The sequence below is a fragment of the Strix aluco genome, chromosome Z, assembly GCF_031877795.1.
Source record: "Strix aluco isolate bStrAlu1 chromosome Z, bStrAlu1.hap1, whole genome shotgun sequence".
Classification (NCBI taxonomy): domain Eukaryota; kingdom Metazoa; phylum Chordata; class Aves; order Strigiformes; family Strigidae; genus Strix; species Strix aluco.
The window spans coordinates 2,004,515-2,027,205 of NC_133971.1; the positions used below are offsets into that span (position 1 = coordinate 2,004,515).

The window sequence follows — 22,691 nt, forward strand, 5'->3', positions numbered from 1 at the left end:
CTGTCATTTGCAACAACAGAGGCTCTTTAACATCCTAAAAATGTTGAGAGGTTCTGGCGTTAGCTGGGTAAGCCTATATATGAGAGAGACCACAAAGAATTTTGGGACCATGGTGGGAGTGCAAGGTAGCTAAATTGGATAGAAAAAGAAAAAACCCATACAAGTCAAAGTAAGATTGTACATCAGAAAAACTACAGCAATCTACTGAAAATTAGTAGATGATAGTCATGAGTAGCTTACAGTGAACCACAGGTACCAGCTTCCCTGAAGCACAGAAATAGGAACTTGGAGAAGCTTGTAAAAGGTGTCCTCAGGGAATCTTCCATTTTTTCACTATGATACCTTTAATCCTAGAATTGTCAAGCCACATGGAAAATAATAGGACTGAATAGTTCAGTCAGTTAAAAGTTAGTATTATTTCTTTTATCAAAAATATTAGGTCTTTCTGTGTTTCTGGAGCTGTTAGCATTTGTATAAACTTTAAAACAAGTGAAGTCAAGTATTGAACCTGTATTGCTCTTTCTTTTTTAATTTAAGATCATTATCTGTGACTAAGCAGACTCTATTCAATAGAAAGAAAGAACTTAAAGCCAATATTTTTTAACAGATGATTCAACGAGAGGCAGAAGTAAAGAATAAGGTAACTGCTGTGGCGTTGACAGACTCTGTTCACAATGTGTGGCATCAAGAAGTTGGGAAAACTATTCGAGAGTGGATGCGAGAGGTGAGGCCAGTTTTTTTAGAGAGTTGGGGTATATATGTCTGTATATGGCTCTATAAACATGTCTTTATCTGCTGACCTCTTCTATTTCTTTAGGGTGTGAAAGACAGCACATTACAGGACCATGGAAATTGTGTGCCCATACCAGCCCCTAAAATAACCGAGATTAAAGCCATTTCTGAACTTCAAAGTTAGCAGTCAAAATAATAAGAATGAAGTCCAGTGTTTCTTCCTGCTGCACAGCAATATAGAGACATGTACCAAGACAGCCCACGCGCTGCCCCACACCTGCAGCAAAGTCCTGGGCACACCCAAGTGCTTCTGGCTTGACCTGGCAATGGTGGAAAAGCCCCTTTAAGCTCTTTGTTGACTCAGTTTGATGATTTGCACAACTAGCAAAAAATCCAGCAGTTTTATGAGATATCATTACTCCTGAAGTGCTCCAAGGTTTTCTGACAAAAAGTCAGAGTATTTGCTACTCTACACTTACCCAACAGCTAGTTGGTGCAAAGTGATCTGGTGTTAGTTGATGGCCATCAACCACTCATTTCCACCCTTGGGTGAAGGAGGATGCCATCCATTCGTTATTCATTAAATACCTTAGTGTGGGGCTGCTGAGATTTAAAAATCATATTTTTTACAGTAAGACCAACTAAACTTCCATTTATGAGTCTCTTCCTCACCAGATCAGGCTCATGTCTGTGTTTTCTACCTTCCCGTAGCAGAATGCTAAAACAATAGGGGCACATGGCAAATTTAAACTAGTCGCGTCCTGGATGTCTTGTTAGACTTGACTTTTTCCCATGGATTTGGTGAAACTTTGTGTATAGACTGCCTATTCCTGACTTAACCTTACAGTTTTATAGGCCATGACTGATGGGAATAGAGAATCACCTGGGATCCAGCCTGACAGCTCTGACTTAAATGTTAAAAATATAAAGAATGGTAACCCCTACAGGCTCTGTCAGAAAAATCCCCATTTTCTTTATAGGAAATCAAAACCTTAAAATATATGTTATGTAGTAAAACCGAAATTTTAAATCCTCTAATTTGAATCTGACAACTCCATTTTTCTTTAAGCATTTAGTCTGAATAAGACAAGTGCATTACCTTTAATTTCATTTGCAGAAAGTAGATCTTAAAGAATAAGTTAAATGATTAATGGCCTAAAAAGTGGATGGAGTGTCATAACTTACATTAGCATTGAAAATCTCCTATAAGAAAGAAGAATTTTACATATGTGAAGTGTGGCTGAGTGGTATTAAGACTAGCATATCACCTGGATATCTCTTACTTTAATCAGGTTTAAGGCTACTGGTAAAATGAATAATAATTAAAATATACACCTAATCGCTGCCTGTCTGTAGGGCTAATTGCTGTCATTGAAAGAATGAATTGTTAAAAAAGTAATTCTTCATTGGAGCTATCTCTCCTGTATCATTGGTGGCCTATTTTTAGTACCTATAGAAGTCATGATTTTTGAATTTATTAGGAGCTGTGATGAATGATAAAACAAATCATCCATTTACATATCTTGACACTGCTTTCGAGAATACTTATTTCTTACAGGCAAGTGTCACATTGTATATAAAAGCTGGTTAATTGTGTGCTAATCTTCTGTATTATCTCCAGCTCTCTGATGTAGTGTTCTATCAGTAGTTAATATTAATTTTACTTATTTCAAATGAATGTAATACTTCATAAAAATTCTACTTCTTTTATAATTTCTACCATCTTACATTTGCAATTTCACATTCAGCTGTTAATTAAAATTATACATGCAAATTGTAAAATGTATAATGCTTTACTACTTTAAACCTTAAAGCCTTTGTGAAATTCTTCCATTTTAACCATTTTGTACTAAAAAAGTTACATTACTGGGTAGTGTGTTTGTTTTCTTTTTTTTTTTTTTTTTCCATCGAGTTCAATAGTTTCATTGATCTACTGTTTCTTACAAAAATCTGCCATGCTTTGTGAACTTCACTTTCTAATCTCATACAGCAACCCTTCCTTTATGTTGTTCCTGCTCTCCCTGGTCCCAGAACAGTAGGGTTGCCTTGACAAATCTATTCAAAAGCCATTCCTCGCCCTTTATTGGTGGGGACTGAAGCCTTTGAAATTCTCTCCTCACTGCAACACAGCTGACATCTTCTTCCAGACAGAATGAATTAAGGAAATACAATAAGACACTTGATCTACCAGTCAAGGATCTTTCCACAGTGAGGACGGACTCCATGGTGCACAACTAGGGCAGCAAGCATCTACAAATACACAATACATGCTTGTTTACCAGAATAGCAATCGTCCATTTTTACAATCATGATTGATGGGATGATTTTTTAGAAATCTGTCTGAAAATTCATTGGGTCTTTCCAAAAAGTTGTGCGGATTTTTTTTTCTTTTTCCCTTAATGAAGTTAGTCAGGTTTTCAGAAAGGGAAAACTCAGATTTGTAATAAGGGAAACCATGTAGATCTTGTGGTTCAGCTGGCAATCCTGTTAAAAATGTAGTTGCTTTATAATTAAATCTTCAATTCAGTAGATTTTGCTGTAATTTAAGCATATTTTATAAAAAAATTTTATTCAATACTTTAATTCATAGACTCCCCTGAATAGTTACCATTTGGAGGAAAACATTTTAAAAATTCATGGTAAATTCATCCTACTCAGAGGTTCAGGAATGAAAGGTAAATGTGAATGCTTCCTGAGCATAATTCCCCAAAGACCAGTGTTTGCATTTTTAAATGTTCATGCGCCATTCATCTCAGCTATATTTCCAATTATTTGAATATTAATCTGCTGTCGTGGTGGCTGTCATTCATTTATAATCTGTTGGTCTGCGATTTCACAACCATTCTTTCCACAGCGTATTCCACCCAAACACCCTGAAAAATTCTGATTTTTTCGTGTTGGCAGGCGAGCAGGCTCGGTCTTTATATCAACACCAGTTTAGCAACTACAGACAGGAAAAACTTAAAACGTGCGGTGGGTGGTTCAGGCGCCAGTTGGTCCAAGCACCTGCCTAAGTCCACTGGCACTCAGAATTAGCACTTAGAGACAATGCTATTTAAGCACAAATCTCCTGAATTATGGTCTTTTTGCTTATTTAGCATGAAAGTATGATATTTCATCACCAGTTAGTGTGAATGAGCCAGTGTAGTGTACATTCCAGTCCCTCTTGGGACTGCTATGTAAATTAGTTTGAGTTATTTTGATGCGATCATTGTCCCTGCTTACAAAGTCTGTATTTATTTTTGCTCTGAGTTTTTGGCTTACCCCAAAATTGCCTGCCTGCTCTTACAGAAGTGCTGTAACTGGGTGTCCAGCTCCGAGCCCCTGGACACGTCGGTGGAGTCCATGCTGCCGGACTGCCCCCGCGTCTCTGCAGGTACGTCCGTTTGCTTGCAGCAAGCCAGCATACCTATTTGTGCCCAGATTGTTTATTTACAAATGCATTTGGCTCTGAATGCATTTTAACCCTTCTATGGCAAGATGTGGTTGAAAGCATATGGCTGCTGCTGCTTTGTGCAACCCACTGTTAATACTTTTTTTTTGCTCTGTGTGGGATTTAAGTTCCCTTGTCTACTTGTAGCTCATATTTTTCTAGTCTTTTCTCTTTGGCTTTAAGCAATTGGCGACATTGTAGGTAGGAGCTTAAGAAAAATAATGGAGATGATGAAAACTGGGAAATTCATCGCAGATCCTTGAATAAATGTCTAACTATGTAGGCAAGAGGGTTTTAAAGGAGCACATTAACGGAAGGTACAGCTACATGAAATAAGACACTTTCCTGAATCCTGATCAGCATAAGTCTAGTTTACATAGCAAATTATTTACAGCATCCAAGAATGTTGATGTGAGATTTCTGTTGTTTTGGAAATACTCAGCTATGCGTTTTCATTAATGAATCATAAGTCTTAAGGAGCACATGAAATAATACACAGAGACTTTTGTTAATGTGTAGTAATTCCAGAAAGTAGACGTAGTTGTCAATGTAACAGGAAAATCTCCAATCTCTGTAGGAAAGTAATCTAAAATACATAAAGCTGTTACTGAACTTTCATGTTTGATTATCAGATTTCCTAAAAGCCATAGGTAGCGTATTTCTGTAGAATATAAAATCAGGTTCAAAGGAAGACACAGCCTATACAATATTAATTTAAAAGCTGGAACAGTGTTTGACCTTGCTCTGTGAGACGGAGTTATTCGTTTGACAAGTTAGAGATTCATATCTGTCTGGATTTGTGAGGTTGTTAATGAGACCTAACCTTGCAGATGAAATTTAGTTTACTGCAGGATATTTTTAAGGCTTGGAAAATTCAGCAGTACTTTGTTTGAGAGCTCACAACAACCGGAGACCTGTAATCACATTTCTGCTGTGGGTTGGGATCTAACCATGCAGATCATCAGCTCTGTACAGACGCAGTGCAATAGCGTTGACATTGCTCTTTAGTGCTTAGGGAAACGATATATTACTAAAATTTTCATAAATTCAACATTCGTTTACCAACTTTTTGCTCCTTCGGGGGAGAGTACTGCGGTTTGAAAGAAAAGCATTGTTCAGGAGTGGAATTCTTTAAAACAGGATTAACTTGCAATCTCTGACGTCTGTGTTGCTGTTGTGGAAGAGTGCGTGTTGTAGAGGTCATTTCAGTCAGGTGAGCAGGGGCTTAGGTAGCAACCAGTGAGTATTTGCAGTACACTTGCCAGCACTGAAAATCCTCCATCTGAGCTTCTCTTCTCTGTATTCATCCCACGTAAATAACGTAAAAGGTATTCTATAAAAGAAATCCTAAGTGTTATTTAAAAAACAGACTGATGCTTTAATAGGGATGTGAATAAGTCTTAATTTTACATTTCTTTTGAGGATGGGTCGTAGTAGGCATAATGTTTATACTCCACTTAATGAACTCCCAGCTACACTGAAGTCTTTGGCAGAAGAGTTAATTTAAGTGGGGTAGGGTTTCAGCCAGTAAAAGTTGAAAGCGTTGGCTATTTGTATTTCATGCGTACGTACAACGCCACTAGACAAAGATCACTGATGTTTTAGAAGTTCTCGTCAGAGATTGTGGGCAGTGATTTAAATGGAAGCTCACTATTTCCAGGTTGGCTCTTTGTAATATAAGGACAGTTTAAAACAGTATAGCTTTATGTGACTACTGCTGAATTATCAATTTGCTCATATGCTTTTGTTTATATTTCTTGTATTCATGTCTTACGGACAACTGTAAGACATTTACAGAGGAACAAGTGAATAATTCTTACAGTGTGTTTATATGAGCAATAGCATAAACCTGCATTAGGGTAATCTGTAATAAATTTATGAAATGCTACTAGATGTAGAAGCATTAGTATTTAATGTGAGATATTTCATTTCACTCGGTTCCTGAGAATTGCAGTACTGAAATAGCCCACACTCAAGTACTGGCAGCATTGCCCTTGGTATTTCAATGAATGACAGTGAGAGCAATCAGAGCAATGAGAGGAGATTTTTTTAAAACAAACCTTCTGCAGAAGGAACGTTCACTTTTCTGCTTGGAACCCCATCTTTTATCTGTGTTTGCACTGAGGAATAAATTCAGGATTAACTGCCTCTTGGTCACATCTCGTGATCCAGCCTTTCCAAAAATGGTCTGATATTCAGCCATTCAGCATCTTGGGATTTACAGGCAGCCCCCAGATTGTTTGTGAGCAGTGCCTTTGGATTATGTCACAGTCTCTTGCTTGCATTTCCCTTAAAAATCACTAGAGAGAAATAAATGGCCATCAAACTGGAAAGACAACTTGTATTTCCAGATAGGGTTCTAAAGCTTTTGATTAGAGCATTATTGAGTAATTCAATTGTTTGCTGTAATTCATTCTGCCTTACCCAGTTACAAAAAGGGATGAATACACTTTAATAATTAAATGTTGTGGGCGTGAGAACAGCAACAATACAGAAGAAGTAAGCCATAGTAAATCCATTCTCTCTCCTCATGGCAAGAGGTGGGGTACTGCAATGGTCCCACGTTCATGGCCTTTCCTCCATCTCTCAAGGATTTGGTTGCATGCTAATGTCATAGTTTAATGTCTTCCTGCGACAGGTTATCCTCACACCAAAGGGATTGTCCTCTAAAATTTCCCGTTTAACACAGTTGTCCTGTGTGGTATATGTAATCCTAAAAAGCCTCCCATAGTGTTGAGAGACGTATCTCCCAGGTCAGACATCTTCCATCAGACCTGGAGCTCCCGTTGAGACTATCTGTCCAACACTGCCCACTTCGTTACTCTCCCCTATTTTTCCGACAAGAACAAGGCGTTCTTCCCTGTCAGAGAAGAGTCCACCACTCTCCCTCTGTCATCTGTCTTATACCAGGCAGGGCTGTCCAGCATCATTCCCCTCTGCTCTTTCTCTGGCTCACAGCCCTCTCTGGTTTCCAGATTTGGAGCACTGCATAAGTAAGGTCCTCAGCTGTGGCACTGTCTCCTTGTTGGCCTGGAGGAACCCTCTACCAGTCTTCTGCCTTCAGTCTATGTTAAAAAAACTATCTCCTATCCTCTTCACTTTCAGCCCTCATTAAGGACCTCTGTTAGACCTGAGGTCATCTTCTGCCTCAGTCTTAATCCACTTTCCTAATGGAGTCAAACCAGAAGACCTCCCTTCTGTCTCAGAGGAGATGGATCCATTTCCTATCTAAGACATAACCCAGCACAGGGTGGAGAAGGGTGAAGACTTTAAAAGCAGTTTGTACATAAAAGATGGCCACATAAAATGGAGTAGGGCTGGGAGTCTTACTGGTTGGGAGATTAGAGGTCAGCACGTAATTTGACACAGACAATGGGATAAACGTTCTAATGACAGGTTGTATCGTGTCACCATAGTTGTAGTTCACTTAATGTCTCTAAGACCTTACGACATTTCACCTAGTTCTGGAGCCCTTGGGAGGCCATCCTGCTGAAGCAGCTGCTGGGTGGGAATAGCTGGAAGAGAGGGTGGGAGAAAGGAGATCCATGGATCTGTGCCCATCTCTTGCTGCTCAGGAATTAAATTACTTTGATTTCAGGATAGTGGCCTGAGCATTACCCCACGAAAGGCATTGTGGTAAATTTTGCCAGGTAAACATGCCCTTTGTTTTCCTGAATAAAAATATTTTGGGGTGGCTCATGGGGAGCACCTTAGTGTTTGAATAAGATACATTACTTGACTCATATGTTTCTGCCAGTGAAAGCCTTTTATTTAGGAGAGTAAACTTTGCAGTATTTTGCGGAAGTGGATATGCACCAACACTCATTTACATAATCAAATAAAAAGAAGTTATTGTAACATTAGTAAAATGAATTGCCTAATCAAATCCTCTTAAAGCCTTTCTAGTTGACCCCCCAAATCACTAGTTATTCTTTTAACAGTTGCAGCCAGTGTAGTTAAAACATTGTAAAATAAGGAAATTATAACATCAAAAGACAAACAAGATGACACAATGGAATGAAACGTTGACAGTAATCAAGAAAAGCTCTATTCACAGAAGAGCCTAGACTTGAATATATGCCTCTGTAATAAAGAAAAAAGTGCAAGAATTAATTCATGTAGCTGAATGAAGTGATCTCAGGCTGGCGGAAGAAAAACAAACTCTTAATTTTGAGGGACAGGTATGACCCATGCTGCTGGTGCTCTCAGCAGTATTCTGAGTGAGTCCTCAAATACAGTTCCTGGTATCAAACATCAAGCTTGTCTCTGTATAGTATATAAAACATTTCATTTCATTTTAAGCCTGGCACAATTATTTATTTTTTTTAATTCAGAAAAGATCATTAATATTTTTTCTAACAGGCTACTGCAGGTGTTTGTGTTTTTTTACAGATAAATAAATAGAAGGGCAGAATGGTTGGGGTGTGAAGGGGTCTCTGGAGGTCATCTGGCCCAACTCCTGCTCAGGCAGGGCCACCTGGAGCCGGCTGTCAAGTAAAGAAACCATGCTCATGATAATTAATATTCACATAAAGTTGTGGGGTTTTTATTGGTATACTTGCCCTAAAAGCCACCATGCTGTAACCCTGTGGTGTGCTGGATGGTTGTGCAGAGTTTAAGTCCATACGTGAGTGAGTATGGAGTGGGATTGGTGTTGGTGGTCCAAACTCAGGTGAGACAGGCAGCTTTGCGTGTGCCAGCACCAAAAGGCTGCACAGAGATTTAGAAAGTGGTTGTTTTCCTGCTTTGCCTTTTCCAATCCTTTTAACTGGGAGAGGGGAAGCGGTGCTGGTGGTTGTTTCTGATGGAGCTTGTCCCAACAAGGAGCAGGGTTGTTGTCCACTGAGCCTCTCGGTAAAAACAGAGCTAAAAACGTTCTTGCCTGTTAAACACACACTACATACTTTAAGGCTTGGGGGGTTTTTTTTAGAGATTTTTCTGTATGCACATAAGAGACTTGCAGTTCAAAACAAATGAAAGATGAGATTCTGCAGAGCTCACTGAAAAACAGGGAAAAGCTTGTTACCTGCTGTTTTTGAGTCCTTGGCATAGCTTGATTTAATATCAAGACAAGAATATGGTACTAAACAGTCCCCTCGAGACCGCTGCTTTGTGCTAAGTAATAGAATAGCATCAATAATCCTTCCATGGGGCTACAGTAAATTTAAGTAAAGTTATTCTGGACTGTTAGATCTGCTTAAAAGCACTGATCCAAGAAAGTGAGCGCATCACTTGCACAGCCAGCCTTTCCCTGGAAGAGCAGGCGTGCAGCCCAGCCGCGGCACACACTTGCACCGACTCATCAGATAAAGCCCTCGTTGCAAAGCTTGTGTTGATACCAGGGAAACCACGAATTACCCGTTAGATTACAGAGGTGGTAGTTTTTGTTGGCTTTGCCAACAGGTGACTTCTGCCCGCTGTTTTCAGAGTTCAGTTGTGTATTTCCGTAGAAAAGCCTCGCCTAGCTGCAGATGAACCCCATGCTGAGCAGATCCTGGGGTTCAAACAGGAGGATCTCCAGTGAGGTTAAATGGGCTCCGCAACACTGCAGGGTCTGTGCACAGAGGTAATTGCATGAGGGAGGCTCGTGACAGCCATAGGGAAGGACCAACTTATTTCTTCCTGCTTTTTTGTCCTCAGCTGGATTTGCACCGCACTACGCTTCCACTCCTATACATTTATATATCTTGCTCATAACAAACAAGGCAGAAAAAAAAATATGAACTGTATTAAGCGCTGAGACAATCCTGGCTCATCCCATTAGCAGCTTTTAGCCCAGTTTACCAGTGCTTCCCGTTTCTCACGCTTTAACTGATTTTGTGAAGATCGTTCTGGGCTGTTTTCTGACATTAGTATTTTGTGACCGGGGGTAGGTGCCCAATAACTCGAGCTATATAAGAAATAAGTACAAAATCACACACCTTTTACAATAAGGCAGATTAGGCAATTTACCCATTTTGCTAAAAGGGGTATTTCTGCATTCACTAGTCATTCATGGAGATTAAGATTACAGTAATCAGTGTTTACTGTAAACCTCTTTGCATTTTACGTCTTCATGTGCATGTAGTTCTGTCAATAAAAGCTTTGCACTTCGGAGAAAAGATGAAAAGCCGCGGCGTTTTGTCAAGGTGACAGGCTCCTGTGTTTAGCTGCATATTAATTTGTCTTAAAGTATTTGCGACGTTAATAGCACAGATGGAGGAATGCCGGAATCTGCAGTGAGAACGTTGCTCCGTAGCCCTGTGTGGGCATCCCCACGTTGGTCCTGCGCTTCCATTTCTGCTGCTGTTCCTTGTCCGTCGGGGACTGGAAATTGTTACGGGAGCTTTGAAGCATCAACCTGTCTTAGCCACAGCTCTGGCAGTTGCTGCACTAAGTCCAGCTTTAACTAATGTCTTCTTAGCGTGAAAGTAAGTAGCTTTTTCCCCACTCCTGATTCTTCAAAGGCGCTCTGCTTTTAGTCCTCTGCTCAGCCTCAGGTGTTGCAGGCAGCTTTTTGTTTCATGTACAGTGCCTAGCTGGATGTGAGCCTCTACGCTGTGTTTTGAGTAGCTTGGCTTTACAGTGCTTTGGAAAGGACAAAATCCGTAAAGACCTGTTGAACGGTATTGCAGATTCTGTTCCGGAACACCAGAGCCTCAAAAGTGAATATGAAAATGTGAATTTGAGCGTGCTGACTTGAATTACCAGGTGTTGCTGCAGTCAGAGAGCTTGATGTTGTAAGAATTCTGATTTTATAATACATTTTTATAACTTTTTATATGACCAGCTAGGTGTTCGATATACCACCAGTACTGTTATTTTTAGGACAAAACGCTCATAGTCTTGTACCATTCTGCAAAATAGTTACGTATAGTTCTGCATAGTTGTTCTGCAAAATAGTTGCATATATTTGAGGCAGTACTGACATTAGAGAAACTATTTAATCAAAAATTATTCCTGTACTCAAACATACCTCTTTATCATTGCATTTTTTTAGAGTACAGTGAACTAGTTAGTGATGTATGCTTGCCTCAGAGTCCCTGAGGCTGTCTTTGATTGTGGTGATAATGAATAATGTAAATTATGACAGCCAGATATTTCCTACAGAGTGTTTGACAACGGTTAGACTGCTGTGACCATTGCTTCCGACACTACTTAATGCTGTCTCATTAGTGCTTTGTATATCCGTATCTGCCTACCTGTTAGCTGAAGTCATGCTCTAATGTGTGATTGCAGACTCTGGAGTTCAGGGACTTTTTGTTCGGTTCTTGTGCTGCTTCTCAGCCCATGCAGATGCCAGATGCAGAACAGGCCCTGCTTAGCCAGTTTTTAACATGGTCATGTTGTTAAAATACTTATGCCTTGGCTCCTTACAGCACTTACAGGCACAATGGCAGCACAACAACTAGTGAACACATTCATGTTTTGAATAGGCAGACGCAACTTTACTGCGGATTTCCAAGTGACAGTTTAGACTGACACTTTTAAAGAGCCTATGTTAAGCATAATTAAGTTATTGCTAAAAAACCAATCTAGTATTAGTTCAGTCTGCACTAGTTTTGTCTGGTGAAGGGGAAAAACAAGAACAAGAAGGACAATGAAGCTGGTGAGGGGTCTGGAGCACAGGTCCAATGGGGAGCGGCTGAGGGAACTGGGGGGGTTTAGTCTGGAGAAGAGGAGGCTGAGGGGAGACCTCATGGCCCTCTACAACTCCCTGAAAGGAGGGTGCAGAGAGCTGGAGGTGAGTCTCTTGAGCCAAGGAACAAGTGACAGGATGAGAGGAAACGGCCTCAAGTTGCCCCAGGGGAGGTTTAGATGGGATATTAGGAAAAATGTCTTCACCAAAAGGGTTGTCAAGCTCTGGAACAGGCTGCCCAGGGGAGTGGTGGAGTCACCAGCCCTGGGGGTGTTTAAAAGACACGTCAATGTGACACTTAAGGACATGGTTTAGTGGTGGGCTTGGCAGTGTTGGGTCTATGGTTGGACCCGATGATCTTAAAGGTCTTTTCCAACCTAAATGATTCTGTGATCCTATGAGTCAGTGATGCTGTGAGGGTGGGACTCAAACTGACTTTTTCGTCCAGCGCCTGTCAGAATATGCCCTAGCAGAAACAGGTATTTTTCCACCTGCTCTTGCTTTTTGTGACGGCAGCAAAAGCTTTCCTTACATGGTGGCTCATCACCACCTTTTTACACCTGATGCCTTCCCAGCCTCTCAGTGCACATCGGCAACGTTACGTCCAACAGTAGACCTTGCTCCTTGCTGCTTACCTGGTGGGTTTAAGCATGGTTAAATAGTGTCTTCCATAGGGTGGAGGAGAAGGCCATAGTCTTCTCTCATTTCGTCTCCTCTGAAATACCTGCAGGCTCCAGTCCAGCAACAGTGAAACTCTTTACATGGGTCTCGATATGTTTTCATTAAGTACTTTGTGGGATTGAGCTTCAATGTTACCTTTGTATTCCAAGTTGCATCCACACTACTGTTAGTCATTTTAAAAAGTATTTTCTGTGTTTCATCCTCAGTACTTCTGTGAAGCCAGAACATCTGTAGAGTTGGGACCTGGCACATCAGTGTAATTGTAAAAGCTGTATTTGTGCTAGAGATCGTGACCTCTAAGGAGGTATTCCCTGAGAGATGTGATCCAAAATTCAGTAGCAGAATTTTTATTTGCATTGACGTAACATCCAAAAGATCATTTACATTTCAGCTTGCATTTTCTGTTAGAATCCAAATTTGGATTTGGATTTAGTAGAATTTTTCGAAAGGTTCACTTTCAGTTGGAAATTTTTGATCTTTTTTTCATAAATGTATATAGTTTAGGCCTGGAAGGACATTTAGATCACTTGTACTCCACTTTTATATATAGGTCCTTAACTTTTGACCAGATGTTGTTATGCTGAAATGTGAAACTTGCTTTTAGTTAAAATGTGTCTTCCATAAAGTCATTCAGCCTTGGCTGGAAGAATTCAAGAGATGGGGAATCCATTGCTTCCTTCCCTTTGTAATTTGTCAAACTATTAAGAGGAGTGGCTCATTTCTGGTTTGGCTTTGTCTGGTTTCAGGTTCCAGCCATTAGTTCTTGCTGTGCCTTTTTCTACTAAGTTAAACAGTCATTTAGTACATTTGCTTTTTCTCCGTGTGAATTAGATACTGGAATCAAGTCAACACTCAATTTTCTTTTGAGAAACGGAATAGATTGAGTTCTTTAAGTCTCACCGCAAGTTAATTTCTCCAGGTTTCAAATGCTTTTATACATTTTTCTGTGGCGTCTCCAGTCTTTCAACATCTTTTCTTCGAAATGGACCTGTCTGCATCTCACTAATGCAATACACAGACTTCAAATTCTCACTACCTGATTTTCTCCTGTTTCATCAGCCAGCAGTCACATTTGACCCTTTTATCACCATACTGTAGTCAGTTTAGGGAGAGCTTGTCCAGCAATACCCTTTCCAGAGCTGCTGCTCTTCATCTTGGTTCTAAAGCAGTGTTATGAAATGTTGCAGGTAGCTTTAGAAAAAAAAAAAAAAACAAAACACCACAACAAAAAAACAAACCACCAAACAGATAAACACCAAAAAAAAGGGCTGTCGTCTTTCTTGTTAATAACTGTCCTGCCCATCTTCCCATTTACAGAAGCTTTACCATTTATATTTATTTATATTTATATTTATATATTTTTGTATTTATGTTTATATTTATATTTACTTCCTCTGTTGTTGAATAGCTGAGGACACTCCAGCCATAACGTCTCTATTCAATAGTGGTTTCTCCATGATAACTACATTTGCAGATTACTTAGTCATCAAGTTCTTAGAAATATTGAATAATATTGACTTTTAACCTGTTTTCACGAGTAAACAAGAATTCTAGAGTTGTGCCATTTGTCCCCTCGTGAATTTATGAAACATCGATCAATTTCTGCCTAATTTGAAGTTTTAGTTGTAATTAAGTTTCACCAAGTTTTGTGATAATCGTTTACAGCGCAGAAGAAGAAACGAGCAGTGTATCTACCTAGTAGAAGGAAGACTTTTTGATGTCTCTTTTGAAAGACAAGGGGGAGTAACTCAGGTGCTAGACACAGTGCCTGGAAACAAACAGCCAGCAAAGCAGCAGTCACTGCCAGCCAACTGCAGCAGGTAAATGGCTCCAGTTTAATGAAGTATAGAGGGTCCTTCTTCCAGAAGATTCATGGGAAACCTGGAAAGAGCAAAAAGTAGTTGCTGGAAAGAAAAGGGAGGCAGAGGACTTTCTAAAAAAACTTAGCAAAGTTAGCATAATTTGTCATGCTGCTCAGGATGTTCTGGAGGAATAAATCAAATGCCTGACAAAAAATTGAGTATACTCTATTTCCATATAAATCCTTATCAGCTAAACATGCTAATTCATCAAAGAGTGAAACCAAGTTTGTTTGTTTAGGACTTATTTTCCAGTAAGTCGCATTGGCTTGAATTAATTACACTTTTGTACCTTAATTCTTCACTGATAGACTCCCAATATCACAGCATTGTGTGTCTGAAAGGGATTTCAGCTTCATGCCACAGCCCAAGGCAAGAGCCAATTTCTTACGTCACCTCCTGACAGGTACTCGTCCCACTGGTTCTTTCCTTTGTGTTGTGTGATGACACATCCTCACTGGGCAGTCTCTTCCAAACTTCCAGTTTTCGTTACGTATATCTTCCTTGGTGCATGCATGCGACTTCAGGAGCATCTGTGTGGGCAACAGTTACCCCAAAAAATACATCAGCCAGCTGGATAGAGTGATAAGAGAATAACTCTTCTACAGCAGGTGACTTGCAATGGAAATTTGAACTGGGATTGTGTTCCCTAAAGAATAGTAGATTTCCTGGGAAGAAAAGCAAGAGGGGAAGACAGACATGTACAAAGTTCCAATTAAAAAAATTGAGAAATTCTTGTTTTTCCCATCTTCTGTAACTTCTCTACTATTTTAAGTTGTTATTTAAAATGAACATCAGTAGCCAGTTAGCTGGTTTATGACTCTTGAATACAAACTCTGCAAGCCTGCCTATTTAGAAATAATTATCCTTGAGAAGATATTGATAAGCAGTGGAAAAGAATGTACTTTATCCAAGTATTTGGCTTTTTTTTTTCCCAAATAGAGAGCAGAAAAATATATTGAACAATTTCATACTTCCTTCTGCTTTGTTATTTACAGTTTCACCATCTCCATCTGAAAATTGACATACGTTTTCTATGGATTGCATTCATTGCTTGTATGTAAAACAAAGTTCTTCACCGTTCTAAGTTTGCCAGCCATAGATTGTTTTTCCTAAATATATCTTTAGGACATCTAAAGATTTCCCAAAGTTATCCTAAAGATAACTTTAGCTTTCCTTATCATCTTCTTTTGCCAGTAACAAGATATTTCCACCTTTTTTTATATTCTTTGACTGATCTCACTTCTTTCCCGAACCAGGAGGATTAGCGCTCTGCACTACGTTTTTTTTAAAACTTTTTAAAAATGCCATTCATTCATTTATGTTTAAATATCTCATCTTGATTAAACTTGCTAATCTTTTTCCTACCTTGAAGAAAATAGCGTTTTTGAAGCACCAAGCATGTCTGTGGCTGGCTGAGGCTTCTCTCCTTTTAATCCCACCCAGTGCCACAGGTCAGGTTCACTGGCCCCCAACAGCCACCCATTTGTCTTTATCCATCACAGCACTGCCCAAAATGGTAAAGTCATGGAAAGCGTTATACCTTTTTGTGTTAGAAAACCATCATTCATAGTTTTCAGACCCTTTTAATCTTTATGACCACCAATATCCATCTCCTGAGCTGATGCCTTCCAGGGTGATAAAGCTCTCCATGCATTGCAGAGGTATAACTTAGGGATAAACTTACACCATTTTCTTGTTTGCCGAGGTTGTCTGTCACAAACCTCCCCTCCAGCATCTCCTCCTGAGCTTTTAACATGCTAGTATACATGCACTGAAGACCCAAGCTCAGATTTATCAGTATTGTTGGAATAAATAACGGTGGGTTTAGATTAGAGCACCACGTCCTCACCACTTCTATGCACTTGAATCACTCTAAACAGGTAGTAAACAGACGTTTTAATACTTCAGACATAGAAATGATCTTAATGGCTGTCAGTAATGCCAATTATATCAAATTCCTGCTCATGGCGGTGGTTGGACAACAAACAAGAATTGGAAAAACTCCTAGCAATGGCATAGAATTCATTTTAACATTCCTTTTCTTTTTCTTTGCCACATAAATTAAATTTATTTGCAACACATGGAGGTTAAATTTATATCATATTTGCCTTCTTAGCACCCTGCCCTCAAGTTGCTAATTTAACAGTTTTCTGGCTGCTCCAGCTAGCTCTCAGCTGAGAAGATTAGTTTCCCAACCTGTGAGATAACCAAAAGATGAGAAACATGGAGCTCCGCGATGCCATTTTTAGAGGCCCTTTTCACAGTATATTTGCACTTTAAACTTTCTCCTATCAAGGAACATGACTATATTTGGAAGGCCCAATTTTCTGTTGAGAGGACTTGTCATTTTCTGCTAACCAGTGTCAGCAACTAATCTCGTCATGTTAATGTACAGGGACAGTTAAGTGACTTGTTTTAAATGCATTGTGATTGTTATCTATTTATTAAAAGCAAAAGCAAACAACTGCTAATGTCCAGATGCTGATTGTTTACACAAATAGTGTTAAGGACAAGACTAATTTAAGCAGACATATTGTATTCTTACATTATGACATGAAAACCAGACTCTATGTGATAATTGTTTATACATATGTATCTCGATGTTATGAATAATTATGTATTCCAATAAATATTTTAATTCGGTGAGCCACATACAATAAATAATATTTTTTAAACTATATTCCAGTTCTCATGTGGAAGAAGGGAATAGGACAGTCCCCCCGACATTAATCCTTTTACTTTAAGTAGGTTTATAAGACATACCTACAGCATCTTATCAGAAGAATAATCCACATGGTTAATAAACGGTTTTAGATTATGTTTGTTATTGCTGCTGGGAATACAGTAGTCAGTTTGAGGGCAGAAGTCATGTACTTTTGAACACTGTTAAGTGCCCGTCATTACTTTTAAGGACAAGAGTTGTCTTTTTTGTGCGTTTAATCTTTGTGCAAATGTGGCATTGTGTATGAAAGTTCTTATCACTTTATCTGAGATTTTTATGTTAATATATCGTTTTGAATGATACGTTATAAAATATAACATGCATACATATGGTTTTTATTACATATAAATAAAACCCGTGTATATTTTAAATCTGAAGGCCAGTTTTCGACTCTCAGATACTCGCATGAGGATCCGTTTGAGTCCCACAGACAGTTTACACATGTGCACCAGGGCAGACCTTAGCTCTGACTTCACCTTGCTAGGCAAGACAGGTTATATTTTGTTTCCATCTTTGCCTTCAGATGGTCGGTGCTATTACATCAGAGTTTAAACTTCATTCTGAACTGAGCGTTAAACCAGAAGGGCTTCTCCTGCGTATTGGAACGCTCGTGCTTGGCATGAAAGGGAGCATCCCAGCCCTGCCTGAAGGTCTGCACTTGGGGAATGGAAACAAAATCCCAGAACACTTGTGCACCAGGAGTGGGCATCACTTAGGGCAGATGAACGTCAAGGACTTGTCATTACTCTGAGTAAAATGTTTGTTGTTTGGGTCATTTGGGGGCAGAGGTCTAGACATCTGCTTACGCAGCTTGGTCCATTCACTGAAATCTATTCCCTTTTCAGCACAAAAAAATTCCCATAAAATCAAACCCATGTAAGATGATGGCTGAAGATTTCCTAAAGCAGTACTGGGTGCTGATAATAGTGCGTGTGAGAGCTGCAAGATAGAATTTGTTTTGTGTCAGGAGTGCTCTGGATGTTTAGGATTTTGACAGTTTCCTGCGACTGATTGCAGAACTTAGACTTGTACATTAGGTACAGCTTGCAAATTCAGCACAGCTTATGAAAATTGCGAGTTTCTCTTGGCAGCTGGGGACCTGATTCAGCTGCCGCTAAAGATTCCCAGTGGTTCTGGTGGGTCTCACATCGGTCCTGTTGTCCCTACAGACCACTGTTTTAAACTAAATGCTGAGTGGGAACTAATGACAGTTTTTAGGAGTATTTATTTTCCTTCTTTTAGTAGCCCTGGATGAAACTTATTAAACATTTGTGTCACGCTTTGTCTCATATGATGCTCTCTGTTATTCTTGAAGCACACACATCTCCTGTCCTCCAGGAAAGTGTTTAGCTTCCCATAAAGATCTGCCTGCCTGTGCGGAGGAGGGAGTGCAGCCTTAGGGGATGGGGAACTGAAAGAGCACGCGAGGGACCCTGAGCTGTTGGCTGGCAATTTGGTCACCTTCCTTTGAGATGTTGGCTTGAGAGCGCTTCCACTGAGATGGAAGCTGAAGTTAGTTGTTGCTTCTGTCAGGGGTCTAACCACTGCACTGTCATATAGGTGAAGGCTCTCCTTTTCTCATCCATCCTAAAAAAGAGTGATTCCTGCTTGCTTTTTTTTTCAAGGAACAACATTCATTGCTTGCAGACTGCAGCATCAGGACTCAAGACATTGATAGTCTCCATGACTTTAATCAGCCGGTCTGTGCTGGTTGATTATTTTTCCCAATGCCTTGCAAATGCCATGCGTTTTTTGAAAAAGGAGATCATGGGATGGAGTAGCTGCGCAGGCGGAGAGGCAAGATGTTCACTCAAGCTAACAGTAGGATATTTTGTACGCTAAAGAGAGGAGGAGTCAATGACAGACAGAAGAAGATCCAAGAGATCAGTTTTCATACTCATTGTCTCTGGGCGAGGACAAAGTGAAGAGAAACCACAAATGTCCAGAGGAGATGACACCAAACTGCAGCGACCTTTCCCACCAGCTGAACGCTGGTAGCTCAATGGACGGCTCTCATTGAGCCAACCAAGCAAGACCATGCCTTAAACAAGGAGATTAGAGGCAAATTGCACATTAATACCGGTATACCCAGCCTGTGGGAAGCCTGGTTGGACTGGGAAACGGATGCCACTGGGGAATCCATCATGTTGTGCGACGTCAGCAACAAAGCTGGTGAAGGGTCTGAAGTACATGTCGTATGAGGAGTGGCTGAGGGAACTGGGGGGGTTTAGTCTGGAGAAGAGGAGGCTGAGGGGAGACCTCATGGCCCGCTACAACTCCCTGAAAGGAGGGTGCAGAGAGGGGGGATGAGTCTCTTTAACCAAGTAATGAGTGATAGGACAAGAGGTGATGGCCTCAAGTTGCGCCACGGAAGGTTTAGACTAGATATTAGGAAGTATTTCTTTACAGAACGGGTAGTCAGGCGTTGGAATGGGCTGCCCAGGGAGGTGGTGGAGTCCCCATCCCTGGAGGTGTTTAAGAGTCGGGTTGACATAGCACTTAAGGAAATGGTATAGTTGAGAACTGTCAATGTTAGGCTAATGGTTGGACTGGATGATCTTCAAGGTCTTTTCCAACCTAGACGATTCTGTGATTCTGTCAGGAGAAGGTGCACACGCGCAAGCTTGGGAAGATCAGTTCCCCAGTTCCCATATCTCCCCACGTCCTTGTATCTTTGTTCCAGAGCAGCTCAGTAGAGAAGTGAGGATCTTTCCTGTTGGGTTTGCATGTGGGTCATAAAGCTTATGTTTTATTAATAGTTTAGAAATTACAGATAAAACAGAAGGATGAGCATTTCTATCACTTGCTGTCAGATTGTCTCATTCTGCTTTCTGAGAGCTCTGCTACTTGTTGATGCAGGAAAGTCCCGGTTTCTGCTCATTTGTGTCTTTGCTGGAGCTACATTTTTATTTGAATGGCTTTAATAGTGTATTCACAGCTTGTAGTTTGCACCCACAGATGCATAATGTGATCTTGGTAACAGAGGTACCAGCAGTCACAGGTGGATTGATCTGTCATCATCCAGAGCTTTTATCAACCATGTAAAAATTATTCTTCATATCGATGAGGAAATAGAAATTGATTTTGAATAGTTATTCTTTCCACGCACAGGCTCTTTTGTTGTACATTTTGTTAATTCTGGTAGGTTTTTTCTGCACTGCATCTCTTTTTCTAAAGTTTTCTTCTAATTTAGTGCCTGACTTTGTTTAACGCTACTAAATGTTTTACTGAAGCTTTGCAAGTGATATTTCCTCCACCAGCAAGACTCTGTGAGCTGAGTGCTGTCCCCAAATATGATACAATATTGTGTTAGCATTAATATGGATATTGATGCAAAATCGATGCAAATAGACTCCACATCTAATCCCACACTCCCTCACTCAAGTTCACTGGCAGCAACAGCAAGTTACTTCTTTGATTTCAGTGCTGGATATGCAGTATTTATGAGGGGTTGCACTTTACATCCTTCCTTTGGTTATCATTATGCCAGTGCACATTAAAACATTTTTTGGAACTAAATTTGTTTCAGCATTGCTGTCAGACCCCACTTAGACAAACCTGAGTTTGGGCTTTGGCTTATTTAGCTTGTGGCTTACCCCGTGAAGACTGCACCATCTTCTTGAAGGTGCAGAACGTAATTAACATCTTGCAGGTTGTGCAGGGCAGGATTTGGCCATTTCACACATACTCCTCCTCTGGATGGCTGCAGAAAAAGCATCTGGCTCCAGCGCACTATTAGGCTGTAATTAGTGTAACTAACAACTAATACGAAAGAGCAGGAGAGAGGTCACCACAAGACTCCAAAGGTCTTAACAGGTTAAGGTTGGAGGACTGTCTATCCCCTCCTTAATCTGTTGCCATATCTTCTGAGATTTGTTGAAATCTCCAGTGACCTCTAACCTTGACGTGTTGCTCTCCTGTAATTTGCCGGTCACATGCCATTTTCTTTCTGTCCGTGTATACAAGCATGGATCTTTGTGATCAGCATCTCCCTTTTCTCTTCAGATGCGTGTGCCCAGGTAAACAGCTTTTTGATGTGGATTAAAGACTGTGGTTTAAATTGCTTTAACGCTCTGGCCCTGCTAGCTTCGGACTCGTCGGAAGCAGTTGATTTGCTGTGCTTCAGCGTGTGGTTTGTGGGTGACATTTGACACATAGATTAGGCTCAGGTTTAAGATCTAGCTATTAAAGTAAATTGGGCATTGTACAGCTGTTTTCAAAATATTCTAAATATTGGGCTTTCTTAAATCTAACTGTCCAAGGATAGCTTCGTTTATATTTTCAGTAAACTTGAATGCTCTTACTGGTTAAGCATGCAATTCAAGGACAATTTATACTGTGGGAAAAATCAGTAGATATTCCTCCGTGGTGTTTCGGTATGGGAGACAAACACCCATGAAGGAAACTCTCCTGTTCCTGATGGTTTGGGGGATTTTTCCCCCTCAGACTTGGCATGGCATCTCTCCCGTCAATCCCAAAATACATGGGTGGGTTTCGACAGCGAAGCATTGAAACGTGCTGCCTCTTTCCCAGGCATCGGGCAGTCTCTTCTCCTTGATGCAGCCGGTCCTAAAGCGATGGGGGGAGCAGAGGGGAGGGTTTCCTTCTCTTCCCCTCCTCCATGGATGCTTTGCCTTGGGAGAGCCGTGGCTGTTTCTGGGGTGGGGGAAGGCGAATGGACCCCTCTGGCAGGGATGCTCTCTGGCTTCCACCCTCCACTGCTCCAGCATCCTGCCCTGTGGTCCCTCCCGGTATCTGAGCACCACGGATCTGGAGAGAAAAAAACTCAAAAATCGATTCAGCAAAGGAAGGTAACACGCAGCAAGCTACTTGCCTGCACCAAACCGAGCATGGGTTTAATTATCCTTTTAACCGATTAAAACACTTTAAAAGAGAGCCAGAGCGACCGAGAGGGAGTGAGAGCAGCCCAACATTAGATTTAAAGTTCAACAGGGGAAAAAAAAAAATCATACAAGGATTTCACAAGCAATGACACTTGGATGGTATTTGGGAAATCTTTTTCTTTCAAGACTATCTTGCGATTAACTATGGGAGTAGCACATCAAAGCTGCACTGACTTCAAAGCTTAGAACCACTTACGGCTTCCAGCTATTACTAAAACCTACCACTTCACCCTGCCAGCAACTCATCTCAGCTGCCTCTTTAAGTTACACCCATCTACTTCCTGCCTTCTGATTTTGGGGAGGGAAAAAAAAAAAAAAAAAAACCCACACCAAAAAAACCCTGTAAATTAAATATAGCTGTTCACACTGAAGGGATGTCAAAGTCAGGGAAAAAAAGCAAATGGAGGCATTAAGACATTAAAGATTTAGTTCAGACTCAACGGTGATTTACATATGCACGGTCTGATTTGGCTAGCTCTAACGAAGTGTCTGCTTTGGGGAAGTTTTCTGATCAAGTGTTACCCCTGCGTAAAAGCCCCTGAATGAGGTCAGCAAGCTGTTTAGGCCGTTGTTTAGGTCCGGATGTTACCTCTGGCTTGGCGCAAGCAGAGGTGCTCTGGGACTCCAGGGTATCTTCACGTGTACAGCACAGACCATGAAATCCGTTCCCATCCCTGCGCTGTGGTGATGATCCACATCCTCTGATCTGCAAAGATTCCCCTCCACGCACCTCAAAACG

At 40.6% G+C, this 22,691-nt stretch overlaps 1 protein-coding gene across 6 annotated transcripts in view; it reads left to right on the plus strand.

Moving 5' to 3' along the window:
- ARB2A (ARB2 cotranscriptional regulator A) overlaps positions 1–22,691 on the plus strand; it is a 268,507-nt gene that overhangs the window by 191,808 nt on the left and 54,008 nt on the right. For all 6 annotated transcript variants that reach the window (XM_074812896.1, XM_074812892.1, XM_074812897.1 and 3 more), the window contains 2 exons: positions 608–724; positions 4,024–4,108. In XM_074812896.1, coding sequence (XP_074668997.1) covers positions 608–724; positions 4,024–4,108 — 202 coding nt within the window. The remainder of the gene's footprint in view (positions 1–607; positions 725–4,023; positions 4,109–22,691) is intronic.